The following is a 25,985-nucleotide window of genomic DNA, read 5'->3' on the forward strand; positions in this document are numbered from 1 at the left end:
AAAGCAAATCTAATTCTACCAGTTAGAATAAAGGCAACATGTCCAAACATAACCAGAGAAACACACGTGATTCCCTGTGAAGATCACGCATGACAGGGATGAACTCGGGGGCAGTTTTACTGATCTTTGAAGTAGAGAAATGAGGCTGTGTTAGACCTTCGTAGACCTTGGGCTTCGTAGGTTTGGGGGCTCCACTCCAAACCATACTCCCATATTAAGTAGAATTTTTGCTTTTAAAAACTCAGCTTTTCAAATTATTGGGCTATGACAGTGATGGCCAACCTCTGACACGCGTGTCAGAGGTGACATGCGAACTCATTTTTTTTGGTTGATTTTTTCTTTGTTAAATGGCATTTAAATATATAAAATAAATATCAAAAATATAAATCTTTGTTTTAATATGGTTGCCAAAATCAAAAAATTTCTATATGTGACACGGCACCAGAGTTAAGTTAGAGTTTTTCAAAATGCTGACATGCCGAGCTCAAAAGGTTCACCATCACTGACCTACAACCAAGATTACTTTACCCAGCAAAGCTATCACTGAGCTATGAGTAATTCATTTAATTTAGAATTGCCTCTGAGTTCTTGGAAATCACAAGGCATATTTAGAAATCTTAGCAAAGTGAGAAAAATCCAACCTACAATTTATTTTTAAATATAATCAATTAGTTATGAGCCCTAAATGTAACAATGAGATTGACACGATATTGTTTTCTACACATCTGTCTGCAAATTAATAAATACTTAACATTTGTTTGAGTATTTATTAATTTCTATTTTGTAGTTTTCCCCTTTCATATTTTGGAGCCAAATTTTTCATTCAGCTCTCAAACATTCTCGTAGGCCCTGGGCATTCTGCCCACAATGCCTAATGGATAAAATGGTCTTGCACACAGAACCCAGAGTGAAATGACCACTGAAATTAAGTAAAGGTGTCAGTGTATATGGTTTCCAGATAACTTTGGGAGCTCTTTTTTACTCTGTGCCAAATTCTTATAGAAGCAAAAAGAGAGGCACACACTGAAAGGGAACAGTCTGTGTTAGCAATAAAGTATTTGCATAGCCCAGCCAATGTGGCTCAGTGGTTGAGCATCAAACCAGGAAGTCATGGTTTGATTCCTGGTTAGAGCACATGTCCAGGTTGCAGGCTCACTCCCCAGTAGGGGGCATGCAGGAGGCAGCTGATCAATGATTTCCATCATTGATGTTTCTATCTCTCATTCTCCCTTCCTCTCTGAAATCAATAAAAAAAATATTTTTAAAAAGTATTTGCATATTTGCTGTAGAGTGAGAAACACAAACAGGGCTGATGCAGTTGAAAATAAACTGTAAAGGGAAAGGACAAGGCGAGGGGAACTAATATTTTTAAGCCCTTGCTATGCTAAGCACTGTGCCAGGTCCTTTCTATGTATTGCTTCATTTAAGTCTCACAGCAACCCTATGATTATTCCCATTGTACAGATGAAGAGAGCAAAACCTGAAGAAGTTCAGAGACCTGCCAAGGAACAATAGCTATGAAGAAACAGAACCAGGAGCGGCCTACCTCCAAAGCCCATGCTTTTCCACAGTACTCATGTGTCTTCTTGTTTCATGAAAGGGTGGGGATCATATTATATGATTATCTTTTCCTAACCGCTGATTTAATGAGTGATGAATGTCTTTTCATGTGGATGGGATGTAAGAAGGGGGTAGAGGCTGAAGTTTCCCAGAGAGCAAAGTTGAAGTGATAGAAGGCAGAATTCACTGTCTTTCTTTCCTCCCTCAGTGATTCATTAGTAGAAAAAACTGTGGTGGATAACATTTCTGAAGCCCACAGTCTGTTTGCAACATCAAGGGAATCTTTAACTATGGAAAGTCCCAATTCACAATCAGATTGGAACATGCCCAATACACTACATGGTCCACCCCTTTACAGTACTTCTCAGAGTGCAGTCCTGGACTACCTCCCTCCGGAACTAGCCAAGGAGCTTACTAAAATGCATATTCTTAGGCCTGGGCTTGGAGAGTAAGGGAGTGCATTTGCTGTGTAGTAACAGCAAATAAAATGGGAAGAAGTCTGAGGTTTTTAGACTTTTCAGACTTGGAATGAAAAAGGTTGAGTCTAAAAAAGAAAACATGTCACCTTCCTGCCAAAGTAAACTGTAATGAAAGTTTAGACCCCACCACCTCTCAGCCAAGCATTTCCTGTTCTGGTCTCCCCTGTCTGCCTCGCACAGGCTCAGATGAAGGGAGAGCTATTTTTAAGGTGCAAACAACCAGCGCTAAGAATGAGAGAAGTTATTTATTTATAGCTACACCTTTCGACTATTCTTGTTCTCCTCTGGAGACAGAGCCTGGTTTAGCTTTTCCTTTGAATCTGACGTCCGTGGGGTAATGACTTTGAAAGGTCATGGCCAGTCTATCCTCTGCAGACAGGAATCATTGTCTTGGGCAATGCTAGTCAGAAAGCTGTTTACCACTTCTTGAGGAATTCCTCCTAATGTACACCCACCACCCACCAGGTTTAGGCAACACGTATTCTTGAGAAGTGTTTTGTGAGACATACTTTATGTGTTAGAAGGTGATTAAGATTCATTTGTGGCTTTGTTATTTAAGAAATCCAACTGTAAATCCCCTCCCCCGTATTTTTTTCAACAGAGGATTCCATTATCATGCAAATAGAGATTCTCTAATTTATATGGATTTGTAAATTCAGACTTTGAATTCGATTTTTTTGAGGCAGGACACCTGCGCCTGTAGTGTTCTCAGAGTCAACAAGATCTTTTTGGCATAGAGAGCTGCATCTTTCCTCTTGTAATTCAGAGGTCTTTTCTTATTCCATTAAGTTTGCCCATTCTTAATACCAACCTCCCTGGACCCCTGTAGGCCTTTGGAATTTGCCAGTAAACAAAAAAGAAAAGCCCTCCCTCTAACACTCAGGTAAGCAGCAGCATCTTGGTTTTGGCTGTTACCCCCATAAGCTCACTGACATTATTTCCTTCCCAGCACTGACAGTACAGTGTCTGCTTATGTCACACACTGCAATGTAAGCATCGCGAAGGTTTGGCTCACTTTTTAATTCATCACTGCATCACAAGAATAAAAACTACACTAGATGCTTAAAAGTCATTCAGTTAACACATTTCTATTTATCTCAAATTGTTATCACATTGGAATTATATAAAGTGCTGACGAGGTCATTCCTTCCCTTTCTTTTATTTTCTTTTTAACATGATGCCTTTCTAAATATCCTAGCTCCACTCTTTTCACCCACTGGCTCAGGCATTATTATGGGAATCACTTGAAGGATAAGAAGATGACTCCTTTCTAAATACAAGTATCTCTGTGTTTTAAATGAATCAAACTGTAAACCAGTAACTGCAGAACAAGTTGGTTGGCATGACCTACTCCCAGCTTCCTTGCTTCCTCTACTTCTAGTGGGCTCTTTGTGTGCCAGGCCAATGGGGTCATGACTCAGCTTTTGGTGAAAGGAGGGTCCTTGCTGCCTCACTGCGCTTGTACAAAATTTGGTGCCTTGTACCACTTAGGGAAGAAACAGAAAGACTAGAAACTATTTGAGGGTAGAACCTAGGTCTAAAAGCAGATCTATCAGAAAGATGGAAACAACTTAATGATCCAGTATGCCCTGGAATGGCCCAGGAATCCATGATGCCTTTGGATCAACAATAGTTGGCACATAGTAGGAATTCAAAACAGTTTTGCTGACCAATAAATGAAAAAAATGATGCAAAAATAATGCTGAGCTAGGGTATTTAGATATGCTTACCGCTTGGAAGACATACTTACTTCTTGGAAGGGTCAAGTTCTTATTTTGGGAACATTTCTATTACTCTGAGTGCAGTGGAAAAAATAAATTGGAATAAAAATCCAGTCAGTTGTTCACTCACCTTTTTACTAAAGTGGGGACCATTATCCCCTCCAATGCCTCTTTGCACTGATGGTGGTACTTGATATACATTTTGTTCCTGGGTACCATGACCAGTGGGTACTTGATAAATTCCCTGATTTTGGTAGGAAGGTGGTACTTGGTAGATGATGTCTCGAGGAGCACCTTGTGGGTTTGGCACTTGATAGAGCTTCTGTTGGCCAAAGGTCTGGTGCATCAGTCCAGAAGTAGGCTGGTCCTGACTGGAGGAGGTCTCCTGTACTGGGCCAATGAGAAGCTTCACCCGGTTTCCTGGGACGATCCCTTGCCGGCCGTGTAAGGAGCAGAGCCACCATCCTTCCAGTCCTCCTGTGTTCTGCTCTATGACAGTCAGGATGTCTCCCTTGCGGAAGGCCAGTTCCTCAGCGCACTCTGGGACATTGTCATATAAGGCTCTTGCCATAAGATTCTAGGAAGGAAAGAACAGAGGGGAATCATGTTAGAATAGTAGCTTAGTCCCTTTAACACCTAAAGCTCATGCTCCTATGGAGAGGCACACCTCCTGGAAAGAAGAGAAGAATAAATCTAAATGATTGCCTGTAAGGAGAAAAACAGATGGTGCAGACAAAAGACAGATACATGCATTCTGCGTCTGCCACCAATGACATCAGACTGCCTCGTTGGAAAGGCTCAGAACACCACAAGAGCTCTTTCCTCTCGCAGCCGATGCCGTGCCAAGGAATTATGAGCAGCTCTGTAAAGAGTCAGAGGATGGTTCCCTATACAAAACATTTTTCTTCCTCTCCTAAAGCCAGCGTAGGAAGGAAAATATTCCAAGATATTCAGATATACTACAACTGACATGTCTCAATTTTTTCATAAAGAGTTAAAGAACATCCCTAAAGACCAACAGTATGAATGGCATTTATATTCGGAGTTAAAATGGAAACAAAAGTACACTTATACATGCCTTGGCAGCGCTTACAAATTCTCATTCTCAGTTGATCACAAGGTCCTTGGATACGGGAGAATCTCCAAGCAAGCGTTTTTCCACAATCCATCAAGCATGGAGCACTGTGTGACAGTATTTGCATCTCCAGATTAGATGGTGGGGAGCTACAAAGAATGTCTCACACGTGGGTAGTTGCCATTTCTTTCTCTTTTGGTCTTTTATTCATACCTTTCCTGAAGGCCCCTCCTCACCATGCCACTATTTCCTTGAGTCTCGCCATTCACATCAGAAAGGCTGTGCCTTTCCCTTTCAGGGGCCCGAAACACTTTCTCTCTTTGTATGAAGGCCTGTCTGGTACATTGAGTACTAAGCAGACAGCCAAAGTAGGCATTCAGCAGAGAGTGGGCAGGCAGTACGTGCTGACATTCTTGGAAGCCTTTCAAAGGCTCCAAAGATTTCATTTCTTGGCGTTAGTAATGTTTCGCAGCATGATGGCAGCCATCACCACATGCCTGCTCCTTCCCAGCGCACAGAGGAGTCGGGGAGCGTTGTAAATTCACTGCAAGCACTCAGAAAACTAAAAGTGATCCCCCTAGAGCTCCACTAAAATGTCTGGATGCACTAGAAATTGCTGCAATGATGACCATCTGTGGGAGGAAGGGCTGCTGAAGGGATGGAACATGTTTGTGACTTTACACAATAGTGGAATTTGAGGTTGTTGTTTGGACTTCTGTGCCCTGTTTTCTTCTCTAGAAATGTGGACTTGATCTTTGAGTTTCATGCTTTGCATTCCTTTATAACTGACACACATTAATCATCTCCCCCGTACGGTGCCCCATAGCCGCAGGCCTTGCTCTGTGTGCTGGTTCTCCACTATGGAGCAGCTGTACTCTATAAGGGATCTCCCCTCTGGTTGGTGGTTGAGAAGGGGTCCTATGTTTACTCTGTTCACCAAACTCCTTAGTCAGCACAACTACTTAACCTAAGGAAAGGATATAAGGCCATAGTGGTCAGTACCAGGAAGCTTAGTGATGCTCTTTAAGGATAAGGTTAAAGTTTTGAGCTCCAGGAAGTCAATGTACCCAGGTGAGCAGTGAGGGAAGCCAAAGGGAAACTAAGGGGTTCGTGTTCCAGGTGAACGCTTTACTTAGTATTTATATTCTAGGAAGCTTTGGGTTCCTTTCAACAATTAAAAGTTCATTTAATAAAGACAGAATCATGCATTATTTTATTCCGCTTTGAGAAGCCATTTAAGAATGTGTCCTAATCTCAATATCTCTTCTGTTTCTCTTCTTCCATCTTTCGGATGTTCTGTAGTTTAAAAGAAAAGTCATAGATTACAGAAGACAGGATTCTGGTTGTTTGTACCAAAATGAGTTGAGGAAAATTACTTCCCAGAGTGGACTGAAATTATAGAACAGGGAGAGAGCTGACCCTGAGTCTCTGTTCCTTTTTCCAGGGCCCATTCAACAACTGGGAATGGCTGGGAAGGAGGCCCCAAGATGAAATCAGAAGTGATAAAGAGTAGGGGCCAGTTCTAAGGGAACTGAGGGTGGATAGCTGTGCAATTATATTGGATTCAAAGCAAGGAAAGAAAAGAAACAGAAAACAATAGAAAGGCAGAAGGCTACAGACTTAATCAGCATGAATAAGTAAGTAAGCTGAGGCTTCGGGAGTTGGCCCTGCCATGGGACCCATGAAGCACTGAAGTAGAGCACAGACCATGCGTGATCAGAGGCAGGCAGAAGTCCCTGTGTGAGGGTGTTCTGGATGGTTTGTCTCCTGTCCCAGTGACCTTCCCACCAACTGGTAAGCAGCACGCTAATGTTTCTAGATGTGCCCCAAGAGCTGCTTCTCTGGGAATACTTTCAGAGCCTATTGTCCTTGCTAATGTAGCTGCCTGGGTGAATTCTCCTGATTAGTTGTCCATGATTTCCAAGCAGTCCTCCCTATTGCCTATGGAGATCAGGACTTAGAGAGAGTTTGGCATGGCTGTTAGTGCTAGGCACCCCATTGCTAGCTTGACTACTCACACATGGATAGATATTCTTAGTCTTGGCCGAATAGGAGTGAATTATTTAATGTCTATGCAAGCTACAGAGAGCCAACGTCTACACCCAGCCACTCTCCCAAACAAAAGATCCCAGCTACAGAGAACTTTAGAGACACCTGGACCCATCCTCCCTCTTTTACAGACAAGGAAACAGGTCTGGGGAGGGCATGGAGTTTATCATTTGCCTAAGGCCACACGGCCGGTGTCTCAGAGGAGAGGAGAACTGTGGTATCAGTTCAATTCTCTCTTCAGAACTCTAAGCCACCTTAGCTCTACGACACAGTGTCCTCCTGACTGGGCTCAATTCCACTATATTTCATTCAGTAAAGTTCTAAAGATGACCAATTCTTCTTGTCAGGTCTATAAATAGATTTCTTGGGATTTGGTGTCCTAACTGTGCAACTTGGGCAGACTACCTCTCCCCTTGTGCCTTAGCTTCCTCATCTATAAAATGAGGATGTGAATAACAGCACCCGCCTCATGGGTTTGCCATGAGGATTAAATGAGGTAATTCAAGTCAAGTGCATTAACACTGACAGAGACTTAAAAGTTACTATGACTAATTTGCTGGATGGCACTTTGGCCTTGGGCTTCCTACCCTGTCCGCCTCCTCTCAGTTCTCTGTCAAAGACTGGTCCTACTCTAATGATGCTACTGTATATACATTTCTGATATTTCCCTTGCTCACAGTTACACTTAGGAGAAGCATCTCTTAAAACAATAATGCTTTGAATTGATAATGAGTTCTAGGCATTGCAACCTCTTGTTGAGTATCTGCCTACAAGCAGCAATAATGAAACTGCTTGTTGCATTCAGGAGACCTTCTAAGGCAAAATACGAATACTAATACAATGATATTACTGGGCAAATTTTGAATAAGTATTATTAGATTCTAGCAGAGTACAAGCCATCAAAAAGGGAGGGAACATGGATAAGGGCTTGGCTTTTGAAAATACTTGGTGTGGTAGGGCAGGAGTTCAGTAAGATGATAACAGCAAAATTAACTTCAACCAGACCACAAATCTCTCATTCAAAAGAGCACATGCAATTTATACATAGGCGAATGAAGAGTTTAATCTGCCACCTAGGCGAAGGTGGGGGAACCCTCTCCTTCAGTGCAAAGGTATGAGTCCGTAAGGCCACAAAGTTAGAAGGTAGTTATCTGAGTATCTTAGAAAAACCCAGGAAAGGCAGACCTACTCTTTCTCGCCCCCACCCACCCCATATTTACCTCCATGGCAGGAAAGGTCAACACAGAAACAACTCAAGGAGAGATAAGAGAGCTATACAATTCTGTACCTATTTGGACCGTTAGCCTCCAGAGGCTGGCAGTTGGAAGTGCAGCTTGAGCTTGGCAAAGCACCAAACAGTGGGGCACAGAACTTGAAAGCCAGTGGAGCTTTAAACAACTATAGTCGAACTCTGTCACTTTATAAATGAGAAAGACGAGGTTCAAGAAGTTAATGATTTGCCAAAGTCACCTGGCAAGAAGGACATGGAGCTGGGACAAGAATTCAGGCTTTCTGTCTCCAGCTCCAGAATTAGGACAGCATTGAATCCAGTGAAATACATATGCTACAGAAGTTGTGGCTCTAATCAGGATTCTAATTGTCCTTTAGGGTCATAAATCCTGTTCGAGGGGACCCTAATTATAGCAGCCTCTCACATGGATCCCCATCCCAATATTTCTTGAAACTATTCTGGCTTCTACTTCTCTCTCTCTTCTCTTGTTCTCATGACCACTCACCTTCCTTTCAATCACAGGCTAAAAAAAATTTGGCTCATTCCTTAAGTGATTATATTCCAAAGGGATGTCTCCTTGGCACTTGTCTCGCTCCCTACAGGCAATCTCATCCATGGTGGTGGTATCTAAACACAGATAGCACTCCGATCCAGAGCTCCAGCCCAGATATTTGTTCTGCATGCCAATCCCCCATTTCCAACTGTCGAATGGGTTATTTCAAAATTAACAAGTGCAAAATTCCCTTTCTCCTGCTTTATCTTAGTTAACATTATGCACGCAGCTGAAAACCTCTGAGATGTGAGTGTCTTCACAACCTGACACCCAATCAGCTTGGACCCATTCCCCCCCCCACTCACTGCCACTCCTAGTGCAGGCCCTCAGCAACTTTTGCAGGGAGTAAGGCAATTGCTTCCCAATGGTTTTCTTGCATTTGAGGTGATCTTCCCACCTCAAAATCTATCTTCCACATAACCAGAATAGTTATCTTAACAAAACCTATCTAATCGTGTCTCTTCCCAGTTTTCTGTAATGGTAGTTCTTACTGTATAACTTGTATTAACCAGTTCAAGATTGGAAGCTCCTTAAAGTCAGGGAGACTGTCTTATTGCTTTGGCCTTTTCAGAACTTTATAGCCCAGTGTCTGAGACAAAATACACACTCATTAGATGTCTAAATTGAAATTGGTTCTGGATCGGATTTCTTGGTTCTCTACAGAGAGGGTAAAATTCTTTTTTAGAGAGATCAGCATGATATTTGGTCAAATTTTCCAGATGGACATGGTAAGGTAAACTAATGGGACAGAGAGATAAGTGGTGTGTCCAAGTCACCAAGCCTCACAGCCAGAGAATGTGGGAGACAGCAAGCAGGAAATTGCCTGCCCCTCCCTATTAAAACAGGATAATGAAGTAGATGGGGAGCCTGAATCTAGTGCCCACAACCACTGAGCAAACAGGAAGGCCAAGAGGAACTGACCATCCCAGCCAGATTAAATACAATGTTTTCTATAAGAGCCTTCTCCCTTCAATGTAGCAACCCACATCTGGCAGCAGGTGACTGAGCACATTCATACTTTGCCAGAACATTTGGTTTCTGCTGTTCCTGGTTCCCAAGCTATGCCTAAGGAGTGGGAAGAAAATACTATACAACTAGCCAGAACAGTGGATACAGAGAGCTGTAGGTCACATGGTAACTCCCACATCATCCCCCACTCTTCCCTGCCTTTTTTCCCCTCACTGCTATCGAAATGTCAAGAAAGCTTATTACTCCTACTGCCAGGGAAACTATCTGCTATTCCAAATACAGAGAGGTGTGACTTATAATTTCCATGACCATTCATGCTGTTCTTTGAAGAGAAATTAGACACAATGGCTGGTGTGTCACCCCACTAGCACTGATAGCATCATCAATGGCCCAGCTTCCTCTTATTATTTTTACTTTATTCTATATTTATCATGTAGGAGCTCCTGCCACAGCCTCAGGGCTGTCACATTCTCAACAACATGACTTTCCTGTACCCAACCCCCTAAACTTTAGCCTTGGGATCTGGCAGGGCATGCAGCACGCGCGCCCGCATACACACACACACACACACACACACACACACACACACACACACACTTTGTGCAGGCCAGATCGTGAGAAACAGACACAGTACAGAAGGAAATGGCCATCGTCAAGGAAATAAGCTCTAAAGGAAGTGGCTGAAGGATGAGCATCAAGGTCAGTCTGAGGACACAGGGGAAGAGAAAGGCTTGTGTGCTTCTGTGCCTGCTGACAAAAATCAGCTTCAGGCTGAGGGTCGTCAAACCACTTTGACTTCCGCTCACCATCACCTTTAGGGTATCAGGGAAGTGGAATTTCCCAAAAGAAAGAAACAGTCGTGATCAGAACATATGGATATCTACAAGTGCCTGGATTTCGCTTCTTGGAATACTTGGTTTACACCTGGGTTCTTTCATTGGATGATCTGGGATGTCGAATTAACAATTTTCTTGAGATTGTTAAGTAGTAGACACAAAGCTTATAAGTTCGGGAGTTAGAAGATGTGGTACACAGCACATCCAAGTGGTTTCTCAGCAATATTTATCAATTGCAATTTGACACACTTTCATCATGTGATCTGAACTAGTCACAGAAAGGCAGCAGCAGAATCCTCTTTGGCCTCATGAGTCCCTTGTGCTGCTGATTACATGAGGAGCATCCAATATTGCCACCAAAGACTGTTCTGGCACCTAGACCACATTTCAGCCAATTGTTTTTATTTTCTGGAAAGTGCTTCTAAATTCCTCTGATGGATACAAAGTGTATCTGGGTACCTTGGACCCTCTCTGATTCTTCATGTCATTTACTCTGCCACAAGTCCTTAAGTTTTCTTAGATTTCCCAGTTTTGTGAACTGTATCCATAGCATTCTCTTTGTGCATTTCTGAGTGGGAGATACTTTAAAAATGTGACATCAGACAGTCGACTCTCCAAAATACTCTTTGACATGCAGCAGCCCCCACATGCACGGATGGAGTGCACCCTGTGTGTGATGGCCCATAGGCTCCCAGGTTTGGGAATCTAACATCTCTTCCATATTGACCTGTTTCTATTCAATGAGGGAGCATTCAGAACCCAGCATTACTTCAGTGGTTCATATGCTCAAGTGACACTGCTTCTTAAGAGTTGGTGAGAAGATCTGATGTTTTTTGTAAATTTAGATATTTAGATTTCAGAAAGAAATACCTGTCTGGCCAGATTTGGTAACATGATATGGACAGCGGAGATGTGAGATTTAAAAAGTGTTTCTTTAAATTCTGGGTTCCTTTTCTTTCCCGCCCTGGAACTAATGTCATCTATTCTCCCTTGATTTAAGGTTGATACAGGACAGAAACATTCACATGCTGAGATTTGTTTATCAGGAAACCAACAAGAGCCCAGAGCAAATTCTCTCTTTCATGTAAAAACAATGACAAATGGACTGGTAGGTTGGTATGCACGTGTGAGTGTATGTGTGTGACGTCATAGTCCCCTTCTATTATTTCTTGGTCAGTCATGGAGGATGAATTTGATTGATGAAAGTATTTGAGAAAAATCATAAATAATGTATGTATCTTTAAGAGCTCAATTCCTCACTCTTCTGTGGTCTTTGCAATTAATCTAAGCAACTCTGAGTGTCTTAAAGAAGGTGGACGGACACCAAGGTTTCTGTGAGTATTGGAACCAGAAGTTACCCGCAGCTTGACCACACCAACTAGACTAGAATTTCAGACAAAGAAGGGATCTTAGAGATCATTTTAACCCAATCTTCTTGTTTTACAACCCAGAGGGTCTTCTATTAGATTAGCCGCAGAGCCAGAAATAGCATTTGGATCCCCTCTTAACCTAGGATTTTTTTCCACTGGACCAAGATGTGCTTCCTGAGAATCTTTTCCATCTTGAATTTAGTTCTGTTGCTGGTAAGCCTTGGAATTTATAAGCATTTGTCCCAGGTTGCCTGGTTTTGATAGATTTAAGCATAGTTTATTGGCAAAGGATCAAAAACATGGGGCAGGCACAAACTCTTTTCAGGGTTCTGTCCCTAGATAAATCTGACAGGCGCCATATAATGATGAAGGCCTGACACCCACTCACCCAAAAGATAGGTTTTATTAACAATAAAACAACCATCTGGATTTCAGCCAACATGACAGTGTTGGCACCAGATCACATCTATCTGCCTGTCTAGACAAATCCCTCCAACCTCCAGGTACTTAGGGAAGCGAAATGAGAACTGTATAAAGGAATAGGAGACTCCACTCCATTATAGTATATTTTCAAAACTCACATCATTTCTCAGAAGTCAAAACACACAAGTTATAACACCTAAAAAAGTATTTGCACCAAGGTATGCAGCTCCCAAAGTCTTAATTTATATTCTATATTATAGAAGGCCTGTGGCCGTAATGCTGTAACGCCGTAACGCCAGGACGGGGAACCACGGGGAACCGGGTGGGTGGCAGCGGTGGCCAGAGCGAAGCAGCCTGGGTTCTGGGTGGGTGCCTGGCGGCGGCTGGAGCAAAGCAGCCCCAGTTCTGGGTGCCAGAGGGAAGCCGGTGCCAGCAGCCAGGGGAAGGAAGGCCTACTCTTGCACAAACCTTTGTGCATCGGGCCTCTAGTCTAAGTATAGTATGATACAGTAGCAATATCTAAATACAATACCAGTACCAATACATACACATCCTGGCAACTGTTGCCTGTCTCCCAGCCAGAACCCAACTGATGTAACTTGGATGCCAACGCTCACTGGAACTCTTTTAGATATCCCTGACCTAGGTTTGGAGCCTGATTGCTAGTATCCCACTTGTGAGGTCCTCAGAGTTTTAAAACATGGATCAGCACACGTGGCTGAGAGGGTGTTGCAATCACATGCTGTCACCATTGCAACTTCAGAGGTGTTTCAAGAAAGAATTTTAGATACTGCAGCTTCTCAACTAGAAGACAGAAAAAGATGATAGGAGCAAATGGGATAGGAAAAACCTCCAAATGCATTGTTCAATGGCTAGGTATACAGATAAGCTCCCACATGTAGATATACACCAGTTTATGGGAATAAAATAGCTTTCCTTAAGGCCCAGTACTAAATGCATTTATTATATGGACAAATTATATATATATATATATCAATATCAGACTGTCTCTATGGCAAACTTTATTCTCTGAACTCTGTCTTCCATGGCCTGATGGTTTTACATGTGACCTGAGGGAGACCTTCTGCTTCTTAGTATTTTGAGGTATTTGCTCAACAAATTGGTGCTAAGCATATAATGGGAAGTTTCCTTTTGGTTCAGTCCTGTTACATAAAGCTCAGCCTTGGTCATGATAAAATTATGGCAAACAGATCTATGATTGTATTTTTGTGCTTCTATCACATCAAACCAGTAAGGCAACTATTTTTAAGCAGATGAAAGTCGGGGAGATTAGATCAGTGATTCTTTTCATTTTTAAAATATATTTTATTGATTTTCTTTACAGAGAGGAGGGGAGAGGGATAGAGAGTTAGAAACATCGATCAGCTGCCTCCTGAACATCCCCCACTGGGGATGTGCCCGCAACCCAGGCGCATGCCCCTGACCAAAATCAAACCCAGGACCTGTCAGTCCGCAGGCCGACGCTCTATCCACTGAGCCAAACCGGCCAGGGCTAGACCAGTGATTCCTAACTAGAAGGGATTTTGTCTTCCCAGGTGACATTTAGCAATGCTAGGGAACATTTTTGGTGTGTGTGTGTGTGTGTGTGTGGTACTAGTGGGCAGAGGCCAGGGACACTGGCAAACACCCTGCAAGACACAGGACAGTCCCCCACAACAAAGACTTATCCAGCCCTAAATGTCCCTAGTGCCGATGATGAGAAACCCTGGACAGAGGAATGGACACTAAACTGAATTAACAGCCAAGTCTTGGTCCTCATATTGGAAGACTAATGACAACAAAATCACACTGCCTTTTGTGCCTCTGTTTCCCCATCTTCAAAATGGGGATAATGAACAAGTTCTTTATAATAATATTAGGAGGAGACATGAAATTATATATGCAAAACGCCGATTTCTTCATAAGAAAGGGTCTCTATAAAAGCACAGCACAGTTATTACTGCACTATTATGAGCTCATGAAATTGTCTTAAGAACTGTACTCCTCCTCCTCAAAAAAAAATTCCTCCAGGAAAAGAAAATAAACCAGCAATGATCTCATCATGATTACACCTGCCACACCAAAAAACAGACACAGTTCAGAGAAACTAAATTCTTTCCCTCCAGCAATGAAGTAAGCTGCGTCTGTAATTAAGATCTTAATAAGGGAGCAGGAGGCTTGGGCAGACGCTGCAGGCTATGAGGCTCAGCTACCTCACCAGGTTTGAAACAAGAACAACTGAAATACAATCCCCGGCTGCTTAATGCTCTCAGGTGCTCGCTGCACAAGCTCACACTGCAAAGTAGGCTTTCCATCATTTCCAAAGATGCCTATTTCTGCAAGAAAAAAAGAAAAGGACCACCTTGTTACTTACAAGTAAATGTAAAAAAATTTGCTTGCATCCACTTTTTAAAAAAGCTTCTTAGATAAAAGAAGCTGTCAAGAGGCTAACATAAGGGAAAAGAGATAACGCTCTTGACAGTTGACTGATGGCCGGAGCAGCTCATGTTGATGGACTAGTGACCATGTGTTCCTCAACTTCCCAAGACAGTCCCAGTTTCAAATATCCTTCCCATTGTTAGACCATATGTCCCATTTTTAGGGTTTTTGAAACATGGATACATACCCACAGAAATTACATATATATTTAAACTAAAAATAAAAGATAGGTGTGCAAGTACATACCTTGCTAACAGGTCTGCCTTGGTTGAGTTTAGGATTTGTGAGAAAAAAAGATACATAGGTAGTGATAAGAGTCTTTGATTCAGTCAACAGACATGTTCTCTAAATGACAAGGTGATCTTTACAAGGAAATGAGATATATTCCAGAGGCATCTGGGCCTCTCTGAGACTGGGTGCAATTCCAGCTTCACAGTGAATGGGCTTATTAAGAGAAAGAATGCTGTTGGGCTAACTGTATTCCTATTGTTGTCTCCCCTGACCCCCATTCAAGCGTGTGTTCATCACACTTAACTCTGAGTGAAAAGGTTGGAGAATCAAAGAATAACATGGAAGTCCTATCCCAGGGGAGCACTCAAGGGCAAGAGGACCTCAAAATGCTTCTATGCCAATAATGTTGTGATAGTACTGAAATCCTGCTGGTTCATCAACTCATTTCCTGCCAAACTCTAAGTCACACCACAAAAGATTAGTAGCAGCCCCCTCCCCCCCCCAAAAAACCCTCATTGACAGATTACTAACGGACTGCTAGATACTACAGACTCTGAATGCCAAGAAGCCCAGAGGGTCTGTAAGTCCACTTTACTGCCTTCCCAGAGTGCTTCTTATGAATATTGGGGGTTGGGAGCTGGGGCCTGGGGTATCCAAGCTCCTTCTTTCAGTAGAGTGCAGAGTCTGGGGACAGAAACGCCTACAGGATTCAGCCACGTCTTTTGGGGATCGGATGGGGTGAAACACTAAGTTTCAAACTGACTACCACAAATCAATGAGATTAAGGCTAATTCGCAAAAGAGATAGCATAGGGTTCCACATAACTAAAAGAAAATGGGGAAAAATGAATGACAGACACATCATCTGGCCTAAGTACATATTGCTTTAATAAATAGAAAGATCTGGTTCAAATCTTAACCTTATATGCCTTTTGGTTGCTGCAACTTTCTATTAAGTTTCACAAATAATCCTCCCCCGCACATGTGAAGAGTAAAGAAAGGAATTAAATTCAAAAGGAGCTATCAAACATTTCTGTGCAGTGTTTGCACTTTTACATATTCATGGTTGCTCAATCTTTATTTCTGGTAAGCATAAGCATCAACATTCCACATCAGGAACCTTTTTGGTAACATAACGATGACCTTGGCATATTAGAACTATCAGGAGGAACTCTCATTTGCAGCATAAACACCAAGATTTACAAAGAAATCAGACACCCCCAAATCAGTGGGCCCAGCCTTTGAATAAGGATCATGAATCACCTATTTCAACACTATTTAGCACCATTAATGGTTGGGGAGGTAGGTGGGTTCGGGGCGGGGGCGGGGGAGGGGGGGAGGTTTGGAGGGGGGGTGGGGAAGGGACCAGCTCTTTTTAAAGAGCTAGTCCCACCCATGGTGGGGTCCAGGCATATACTGAAAACATTCCTATGGCAAACACTCCCTACCTTAACCAGGAAAAATCACTGTCATACGTCATTACTACTCATATTTTCTAGAGTGCCTGTTCTGTCTTCTTTAAAGTCCAGGCTTCAATCCACCTGGATCACATTGTCCTCTAAAACTACGCTCTAGTGTAGGGTGGAAAAGGTCACCAACAAGGCCATTTATCTAGAAATGAAGATTCCTCGGGAAGACAGACTTGCAGGGAGGCTGTCACGTTCCCCAGGCGCGCAGAGCCCTCATTAACCAGTACAACTACCGCAGGGAGATGACTGGAATGTTCAAAGTAAATAAGATGGAGGCGGGTGTTGTTGACAAAGTATAAACAGTTTTTTGGGGGGAGGGGTCCCCTTTCCAAGCTCATTGTCTTTGCAATCATCCATTGCCTAGGAAACCAGCAGCTCTTCTCTGGCATTTTAAGTTGGAAATATAGTATTTCTTCCCAGTGGCCCTGTTTGTTTATCTTGGCAGGAAGGCTTGATAATTAAGTCTATATGTTACTGCAGAGCAATGCTATGGTCCCAGCGACTGGCATTTGAAACCAATTTGTTCAGGTTTCTTTCTAACCCTAAAAGGGATCTAAAAATAGATAACCAAGATCTCTTACTTTCCATAAACTCGCACTAGTTGACTGTGATAGGATAGGGATAGAATTTATTGTGAATTTCTGTAGCCAGCAACTCACCACCTTTGCATTTCACCTTTGATTTTTTTTTTTTAAAGTGGTGATTTTTTTCTTTTCCTCACTAATATTTTTGTTTTAGGAAAACAATTCTTGTGATGTTTCCTCTTAAATTTTTATCTATATAATGCTTCTATATCTATATGTCTGTGTATATATATCTTATAATGCACCATAATAACTACTATTTTTAAATGCCTACTATGAGCTAAAAGCTGAAAAAGATTTTCATATCTTACTTCCTTACAGTTATCTGATAAGACAGGTATTTGATAAATCCCATTTTTATAAATGAGGAAACAGAGGCTGAAGTAGCTTGCCTGTATATTGTTAGAAAGTAACCCAAGTGGTATCTGAAACTAAGCCCATGTTCTTTCCACTATGCCATATAGCATTAAGACATTTTTAATGGCTATTTGTATAAGTATTTTATGTAACTCAACATTCCACTCAATATTTGTTGAGTATGTACTATGATCAAGGTCCTGTAATTACAGGAAGATCAAATGTTATTAATAGCAGTGAAGATACCAAGTCATTAATATATTAGTAAGAGGGTACATAAGTGTGCTGGTAATTTTCTATGTGTGGCATTTGTGTTTCTACACTACACATCCAGGCCTATGGAATATTCAACAATACTCAACCATCTTAACCTAGTAACTGGGATTTGACATAATCCTGTCACCAAGCCTTGAGGCCACACTATTCTTTCAATATCTATTGAGCATCTACTGTATGAGGAGCCAACTGGCATTGTCTACATCAGTGATGGCGGACCTATGACACCCGTGTCAGAGGTGACACGTGAAGTCATTTTTTTGGTTGATTTTTCTTTGTTAAATGGCATTTAAATATATAAAATAAATATCAAAAATATAAATCTTTGTTTTAATATGGTTGCCAAAATCAAAAAATTTCTATATGTGACACGGCACCAGAGTTAAGTTAGGGGTTTTCAAGATGCTGACACGCCAAGCTCAAAAGGTTCGCCATCACTGGTCTACATACTACATGCCAGGAGTCATAGTAAGTATTTTATATTCATACTAGAGGCCCGGTGCACAAAAATTTGTGCACTCGGGGGGGGGGGGGGCGGTCCCTCAGCCCGGCCTGTGCCCTCTCGCAGGCAGTCTGGGACCCCTCGGGAGATAACGACCTGCTGGCTTAGGCCTGCTCCCGGGTGGCAGAGGACAGGCCCAATCCCTAGGTGCAGCCCCTGGTCAGGCTAAGAGCAGGGCTGATTGGGGAGTTGGGGCGCCGCCCCCTGTCATACACAGAGCAGGGCGATCGGGAGGTTTTGATTCCACCCTCAGTCATGATCAGGGTAGGGCCGATTGGGGGGTTGGGGCACCACCCCCTGTCACACTCAAGGCAGGGTCGATGGGGAGGTTGCAGCGCCACGCCCTATCACTCACAGAGCAGGGCCCATCAGGGGGGTTGGGGCTCTGTACCCTGTCACGCACAGAGCAGGGCCAATCAGGGGGTTGGGGTGCTGCCCCCGTCACACACAGAGCAGGGCCCATCAGGGGGGTTGGGGCTCTGTACCCTGTCACGCACAGAGCAGGGCCAATCAGGGGGTGGGGCACCGCCCTTTATCACCCACAGAGCAGGGCCGATCAGGGGGTTGGGGTGTTGCCACTCTCACACTCAGGGCAGGGCCGATGGGGAGGTTATGGCTCTACCCCGTCACACACAGAGCAGGGCCCGTGGGGGGAGGTTGGGGTGCCGCACCCTGTCACACACAGAGCTGCAGGGTGATCAGTGGGTTGGGGAGCTCCCCCCTATCAGGCACAGAGCAGGGCTGATCAGGGGGTTGGGGTGCCTTCCCCTGTCACGAACAGAGCAGGGTGGATAGGGAGGTTGTGGCCCCGCCCCCTGTCACATACAGAGCCGCAGGGTGATCAGGGGGTTTGGGCGCTGCCCCCTGTCACACTGATCCCGATGCTGGGTGGCCTCGTGGCTCCATTGATCCCGGTGCTGGGAGGCGTATTACCCTTTTACTATATAGGGTAGAGGCCTGGTGCATGGGTGGGGGCCGGCTGGTTTGCCCTGAAGGGTGTCCTGGATCAGGGTGGGGGTCCCCACTGGGGTGCCTGGCCAGCCTGGGTGAGGGGATGATGGCTGTTTGCAGCTGGTCACACACCCTTCAGGGTAGGGGTCCCCATTGGGGTGCCTGGCCAGTCTGGCTAAGGGGCTGAGGGCTGTTTTCAGGCTGGGGGTGACTGAACTCCCAACTGCTCCTTTTTTTCTTTTTTTCTTTTTTTTTTTTTTATTCTGGGCCAGCTTTACCTTGAGGCTTGGCTCCAGCTCTTAGGCCTCCGCACGCGCACGGCTGAAAGTAGGTTTCTGGCCTTTGCTTACAATGTTGCGATCCCACTGGCTGAAGTCTGGTGGTATCTGTTACATAGTTTCTTAAACTGCCAGCTCAGAGGCCTGCAGCCACAGGCGGGGAACGTTGGTTTCCTCTGTCACTGAAGCAAGCAAGCCTCATGTTAGTTTCAAGCTGCCTGGCTGCCGGCCGCCATCTTGGCTGATAGTTAATTTGCATATCTCGCTGATTAGCCAATGAAAAGGGTAGCGGTCGTACGCCAATTACCATGTTTCTCTTTTATTAGTGTAGATATTCTCTTGTTTAGGCCTTAGAACAATAGAATGAGGCAGCTAATATCTCTATTTTCAGATAAGAAAAACGAGGCTCAGAGAGCTTACCTTGCCCAAGGGTACAGAGCATTAAATCACAAGAAGTAATGTCTTCCCCCAAAGCCCACACTCTATCTTGTCTTTACTACAAGAATATACGAGACCTAGGCCCTGCTGCCTCAAGGCAACAGGTTCTCGATCATACTTTTTATTCAGCGACTTGTTTATTAACCTGCCTCTACTTACAAACAAAGGTCACCCTTTATTTCTTTACTTCTTGTGTTCAATGGGGCTTACTTAAAGCTGGACAGTCCCCTACACCTGAAACTAAAACAAAATAACACTGAATGTTAAAAAAGAAAAAGCTGACGCTGGCCAGTGTGGCTCAGTTGGTTGAGCGCTATCCTGTGACTGAAAGGTCACCGGTTTGATTCCCAGTTAGGGTTCCAAAAAAATGAAAAAGCTGTACAGACAGCTTCAGTGGATAACCTATGTGAGTTACAGGTAACATTTAATGGAAAGTAATTTGGTGGAAAGGGGTTAATAAGTTAGGCAGTGCTAACAGGGCAGGGCAGAGGTGGAAAAGCCCATTTGTAGGGAGTATAGGACAGTCAAGGAGACAAAGGTTTGGGCTTTTGATTGCTTCATAGAGAGGAGGATGGATGAAGAGACTTGACCTGTGGGAAATGACAGACTAGCCAAGTCACATAGATGGAAAGGAGACAGGGGCAAACGGATCAGGGAGCAGCAGAGTCAAAAGATTCCCCACAGCAGAGTCAAAAGAGGGTGTACTTTGGCAATGTCATGTCTGCATGTATTGGGAAGGCAAGTCCTACAGAAGTCAGCTACTAGAAAAGCATAAAGAATGATTGAATGAAAAAATGAGAGACAATGAGGACAAAAAAGGGGAGGGAATTTGCAAAGGGGATTGAAAAGTAGAGAGGAAGTTGTTTTTAGAAGTCTTGGGGGGAGGGGTGCAGACAGGAAGCCACTGATGAATTCTGAGAAGACAACCCATGTATATCCCAGCAAGAAAAGGGTGCTAAAGGCATCTTGGTATGTTTCACACTGTGCAACTTGCTACATTTGGTGTTATCAGAACATCTTCAGCTCTACGAAGACTTTCATCTCTGTGTAGGTAAGTCATTTAGCTCCAAAAATGGTTTGCTCAATAAATAAATAAATAATATAAAACAAATCATTAAGTGAGGATTTTTCAAAGCACTTTTTAGTGCTTTTAAATTTATAGATTTCACGTAAGATTTAAAAGTGTGTGTACTAGTATGTGTGTGGGGGAAGGAATTTCTAATTTGAATTGGGTACAATGAATCATCTAGAAGAGAATAAAGAAATGAAACCAAAATGTCAAAGCAAGGAAAGAATTGGGAATCATAAATGACCATATCAACTAAATCAAAGACCCTCAATTATTTTTTTCTCTAACTTCAGTCCAAACATTTAAGAATGAATTTGTTGAATGGTAGATTAGGTAAATAATTTGGAATTTTAATGGAGGCACATAGTGTTCAAAAATTTGGCAAAGCCACAAAAGCTGCTCAGCCATTGGAGCTCCTACAGGCAGTGCCTGCTGAGAGCACTGACCAGGCCTGGGCCTGCACAGAATGGGCTGGTCTCCAGCCTCTGCTCAAACACAGCTGAGCACTGGCCCTTCAATCACCTCCTGGCAGACAGCAGCCACATTCACCTCCACCTCCAGACCCTCAGGAGGAAAGCCTTCCCTGAGCAAGCCACAGCCCCTTCCCCCCACTTCAGAACATGCTCTATATTCAGAGGAGCTTGTGGAAAACTCTTAGTAAGTAACGCCTCCCCCAATAATTATCACCACAGAACCTCAGACTGAATCTTTTAAGATAAATAGAATATTGAATACATATGAGAGTGACTGCAGTCTTCCTAAGAACAAATAAAAAAAAACCATATAATGAAATAAAAATAGACTAGGTAGGTGCTAACCAAAAATGTTTACCAAAGTAAGAGCTGACATTCCACAGTTTCAAGATTATTGTAAATACATAGCTAGCTGACCTGGAGCTGTGTGTAAGTACAAAATGAGTGCAGGTTTGGTTGTTGTCCAGTTAGGACCGATCCCTGAAGTAGCCAAACCAGATAATCTAGTTTTAAAAAAATCTTATAGTGGCTGGATTACAAATCTCCCAGTGACCATTTTTTAAGTCTGTGCTAAATTTACAGTGTATAGCACAACACAGTGTGTAAAAGATAATTTCTGATTCCAGGAATTTACACTTTAATAATTATCTGGCTTTTTACTGCCTAAGTGGCTCAAATTAAACAAGTAACTATGAAACATGCATTTCACTTTGCTTTGAGGAGATACTGCCTGAAAAAGCAAAGCAAAACAAAACAAACCCACCACCAACAACAAAGACTCTAACCTGCTGGAATAGTTGCAATGAAATGGTCTTAAATTTTCTGGGAGAAGAAAACAGCAATCACACAGGACATCTTAGAGAAGTCACAAATGGTTCTTTTTCTTTAATAGTGATTTCAAGTCACAAGTTCTGGGACCAGATAGTCTTGGTTCAATCTCAGCTCCACCACTTTTTAGCTATGTGGCTTTGGATAAATTGCTTAGCCTCTCTATACCATAATTTCACATTTGAAAATGAGTATAATCATACCCACCTCATAGAGTTATTGGGAGAATTAAAGATGACAATGCTGTATTGTCACGGTGTCTTAAGAAATGTTATTTATCACAGCTCTACCTTTGTGTCATCTCCTACTTAAAATTACAAAATTCTCTCCTTAAAGTTGTCTCTTATTAACTAGAGAGAAAACAGGCTGATAAGAAAGGGAAAGTAGGTTGCTTCAGCTATTGGCTCATTTTGTAGTCACTCCAAGGTGTCAACCTGTCATTGTGGTCCGTTGGAGAAGTCAGTATTTTTATCTGGTGAACGTGTCCACAACCTAATAAAAATCCCGTCTTTACATCACTTGGCAGGGTATTCAACACCCGTAAGACCCGGCAGAGAGGCAGGGTTTCTCCGTGAACGCCAGTCATAAGTTACATCATCTGTTGCTATGATGTTTTCTTTCCGTTCCGTCAGAGTAAAACAAAATATGAGGTCACTGAATAAAAGTGACTTTAGACTTTGTCACTCTCTAGATTGCAGCGCTCATTGTTAATTTCAGTCACTTATACTTTCCCATAATAAATGTATGAACATAGTTTCTCTCTTCTCCCTGCAAGCCAATTTTTATGAACTAAAGCTCAGCAACAGGGGCGGGGGGGGGGGGGCATACTCACTGCAGGCTAAGCAATGTCTAGTTCTGTCATTACTCTGAATAAGGAAACTGTGGCTGTACGGGGTGAACGGCATTAAGAGAACGTTCCTGTCAGATGAAAGTGCTTGTTTCTGGTTGCATCTTGAAGTCAAATATTAAGATTACCCATTCCTCTGATCTTTCCTATTGAGGCAGATAATGGAAAACTGATAATAGAGTGATAACGGATACCTGTGTCTCCAAATTTCAAGAACTATAACTCATACTTTATAAGCAAAGGCTTTCACCATGTAGATTTAGAGCTTTGAGTAAGATTTATAACTTCTGAACAAAAGATTTATCACTGAGGTTAGCTAGTGGCTATTAGCCAGATCCAAGTATTTACAACATCACATTAAAAAAGATGGGCCCGAAGCTACACAATTCAGAGAGAAAGCAAAGTAGCTCCCAGCTAGCACAGTCCTGAAGGTCAGACAGATAATACAAATAGTCAATCCCAACGCATAGCCACCTGGCCAGAGTTCATTTTAATAATAGCACTTTTTTTTTTAAAGCACTAGGAGTTGTATCTATTCTGGAACAGAAATATTTATACTCCAAGGAAAATTCACACCCTATTCATTGCCATCTGCTTCGGTGCAGTGTCCCTGCGAGCTGCTTGCCTCCTAAATGGGGGGCAACTTAAAATGGGATATGCTGAGCAAGTTATAATCCTTTTGCCAAGAATAAACACACAAACAATGGTGTAAATGCATGGGGAAATGCTGCCAGAGTGTTATGGCACTCTGCAAACTTCAGGGCCAACACACTGGCCTCAGACTTCAGACCCTCAGTCCATTCAAATGCCAATAAAAGTGTTTTCAAGAAATAGGCAAACACTCATTTGTTCTTACAACCAACATCATCCAAGGATGTCAAAATTCTTCATCATCAGCTGTATAGTAGGACCTGGGGCTTTTACTCTCTCCCACCAACAGTACACAAGGCAAACTGCTTCCCAGACCAAACCTTTACAACATAGGCTGGAAACTGCTTCAGGAGCCGGAGACTCAGCAGTGCTGATCCCTCTCTCATTACATCTCCGGGCTCCCCCAGACAGTGGAGGCCAGGCCTGGGGGAGCCGGGAGACTTGAGCTAATGCGTGCTCCGCTTTAAGTCAGACACCCTCTGCTCTACCGTGGCTGCTGCAGACGGGCTCCAAGACCAGTTCTCCAAAATTTTCAGAGGAGATGGATGCGGGTGTACGGTGAACTCCGGGAGTGGATCTCAGAGACTGGGTCCTGCCTGCTGGCTTGTATGCCAACCTCAGTGACTGAGACCCATCTCAAAACTCTCTCGGGCACACAGGGCTCTCTGCAGAGTCGTCACAGTAGGAAACACACACACACACACACACACACACACACACACACACACACACACACGAAACCTTATGTAAAAGGCACTCTCTTACCTTATACTTCATCTCGGCAGCGGTGAATTGAGCCGTTTTCCGACACACTAGTTAGACTGCATGAAGCACTGGCGTGTCCGCCCCTCCATGGAGTGCAGAGCTAAATGAAAGTGAGACGTCCCGGGCTGGGGCTGGTTTGTCAGTGCAGCGCAGAGCTCAGGCACAGCTAAGCTCCAAAGCTTCTGAGCTCACTGTTTTGACTGAGGCGGGCCTATCACGGGCTGTATTTGCATACCGCCCCACCATTGGCTAGTGGGCCAAGGTAATGAGATGCCCCGCCCACTTCTTAACTTATGAAAATTCCTGACAAAGAATTTGTAATGCGATCATTTCTCCTTACATTATCAGAAAGGGTGGAAATACAACACAGTGGGGAACCGTTCCCAACTTGCCTCCACCCCCTCCCCCCCCAAATAAACGGGAAAAGGAGATAAATTCTTAAGATTAACCTAAGTTTTAAAGAAATCGAATTCACAAAGCAGTCTGAAAGTCCTGCTTCCTGTGACCTAGCAACTCCTTCATAAACCCATTTCTTCTGAAAGCCATTCACCTCACAATCTCTACATGAAACGAACTCTGGGGAACAAAAGGTTTTCTGTCTCCGGGCCCCTTTTTACTAACTACCCCTGCTGATATCTCTCTAGCTCTCCTTCTCTCCTCCCTCCCTTCCTTTTTTGTGTGGCTGTTTGCTTTTTTTGTTCTTTTCAGTGTTCAAAGTACTTGCGACGTCAGTCTGCAAGGAGCCAGAATACAATTCTCCCTCAGTGAAAGGAACTCCCTAGCCCAGGCACCAGGATTTCCCTGGCCAGCTTCTCATGAGGGCCTCAGAGAATTGAGTGTCAGCCCCATTCAGCGACCTTCGCTGACTTTGCTGAGGATAAAGGTTAGACGTGACCCCTCAGATGGGGCTGGCCAGTGCACGCCCTATAGATCATCACTGTCTATTGAGTACTATGTTCTTTGATGGTTGGCATTTCTAGCTCCAGCTCTAACACTGCAGTTTTTCCTTCTGACCTCTCTCCTGAAGATGGCCCATTAACCCACCAACACTTATTATCTGGGGAACAAAAAAAAAAAAGCTTACTGTTTGATGAGCCTGGTTAAAAAGACCAGTCTCTCTCCAGTGAAGCACAGAACATTTGGTTCAGCTTCATGATTTCTGTAGAGAAAGCCATTACCCAGGAAAAGACAGAAATGGTCACCTTCGGCAACTTTTCTGAAGGACAGAGAGGCGAGGGACAATTCCTCTCCAGTGGGCCTCAGGATTCAGACATGCTCAGTGCAGACAACAGCTGTCCCTGAGTGGGATGGACACCAACCAGAGTACACGCCTGGGGTGGAAAACACAGTCCTTATTTTTTTTTCCTGGCCAAGTTAGACCAGAATCTGTTTGATTTGTCCCCCTCACCCCTCCGAAATTCTCAATGGATTAACATTACTTTTATGATCTAAGCAAAAAGCACAGGAGAACAGCTGCCCCACAAAAGTGGTTTCCAGATCCAGGGCTCACAGTTCAGTTCAAAATTTAATGTGGCACCTATTCCCTGGACATGACCCCCAGG

The 25,985-nt window shown here is 43.4% G+C and overlaps 1 protein-coding gene across 4 annotated transcripts in view; it reads right to left on the minus strand.

Moving 5' to 3' along the window:
• Nucleotides 1–25,985, minus strand: part of NEDD9 (neural precursor cell expressed, developmentally down-regulated 9) — a 184,260-nt gene that overhangs the window by 22,547 nt on the left and 135,728 nt on the right. For 3 of the 4 annotated variants that reach the window (XM_059688605.1, XM_059688604.1, XM_059688602.1), the window contains exons 1-2: nt 24,424–24,615; nt 3,891–4,337 (exon numbers count right to left, since the gene is read on the minus strand). In XM_059688605.1, the coding sequence (XP_059544588.1) occupies nt 3,891–4,337; nt 24,424–24,435 (459 nt within the window). In that variant the 5' untranslated portion in view covers nt 24,436–24,615. Of the gene's footprint in view, nt 1–3,890; nt 4,338–24,423; nt 24,616–25,985 lie in introns of those variants that run through there. The other variant, XM_059688603.1, reaches the window with a different exon arrangement.

Source organism: Myotis daubentonii, chromosome 3, assembly GCF_963259705.1.
Source record: "Myotis daubentonii chromosome 3, mMyoDau2.1, whole genome shotgun sequence".
NCBI lineage: Eukaryota > Metazoa > Chordata > Mammalia > Chiroptera > Vespertilionidae > Myotis > Myotis daubentonii.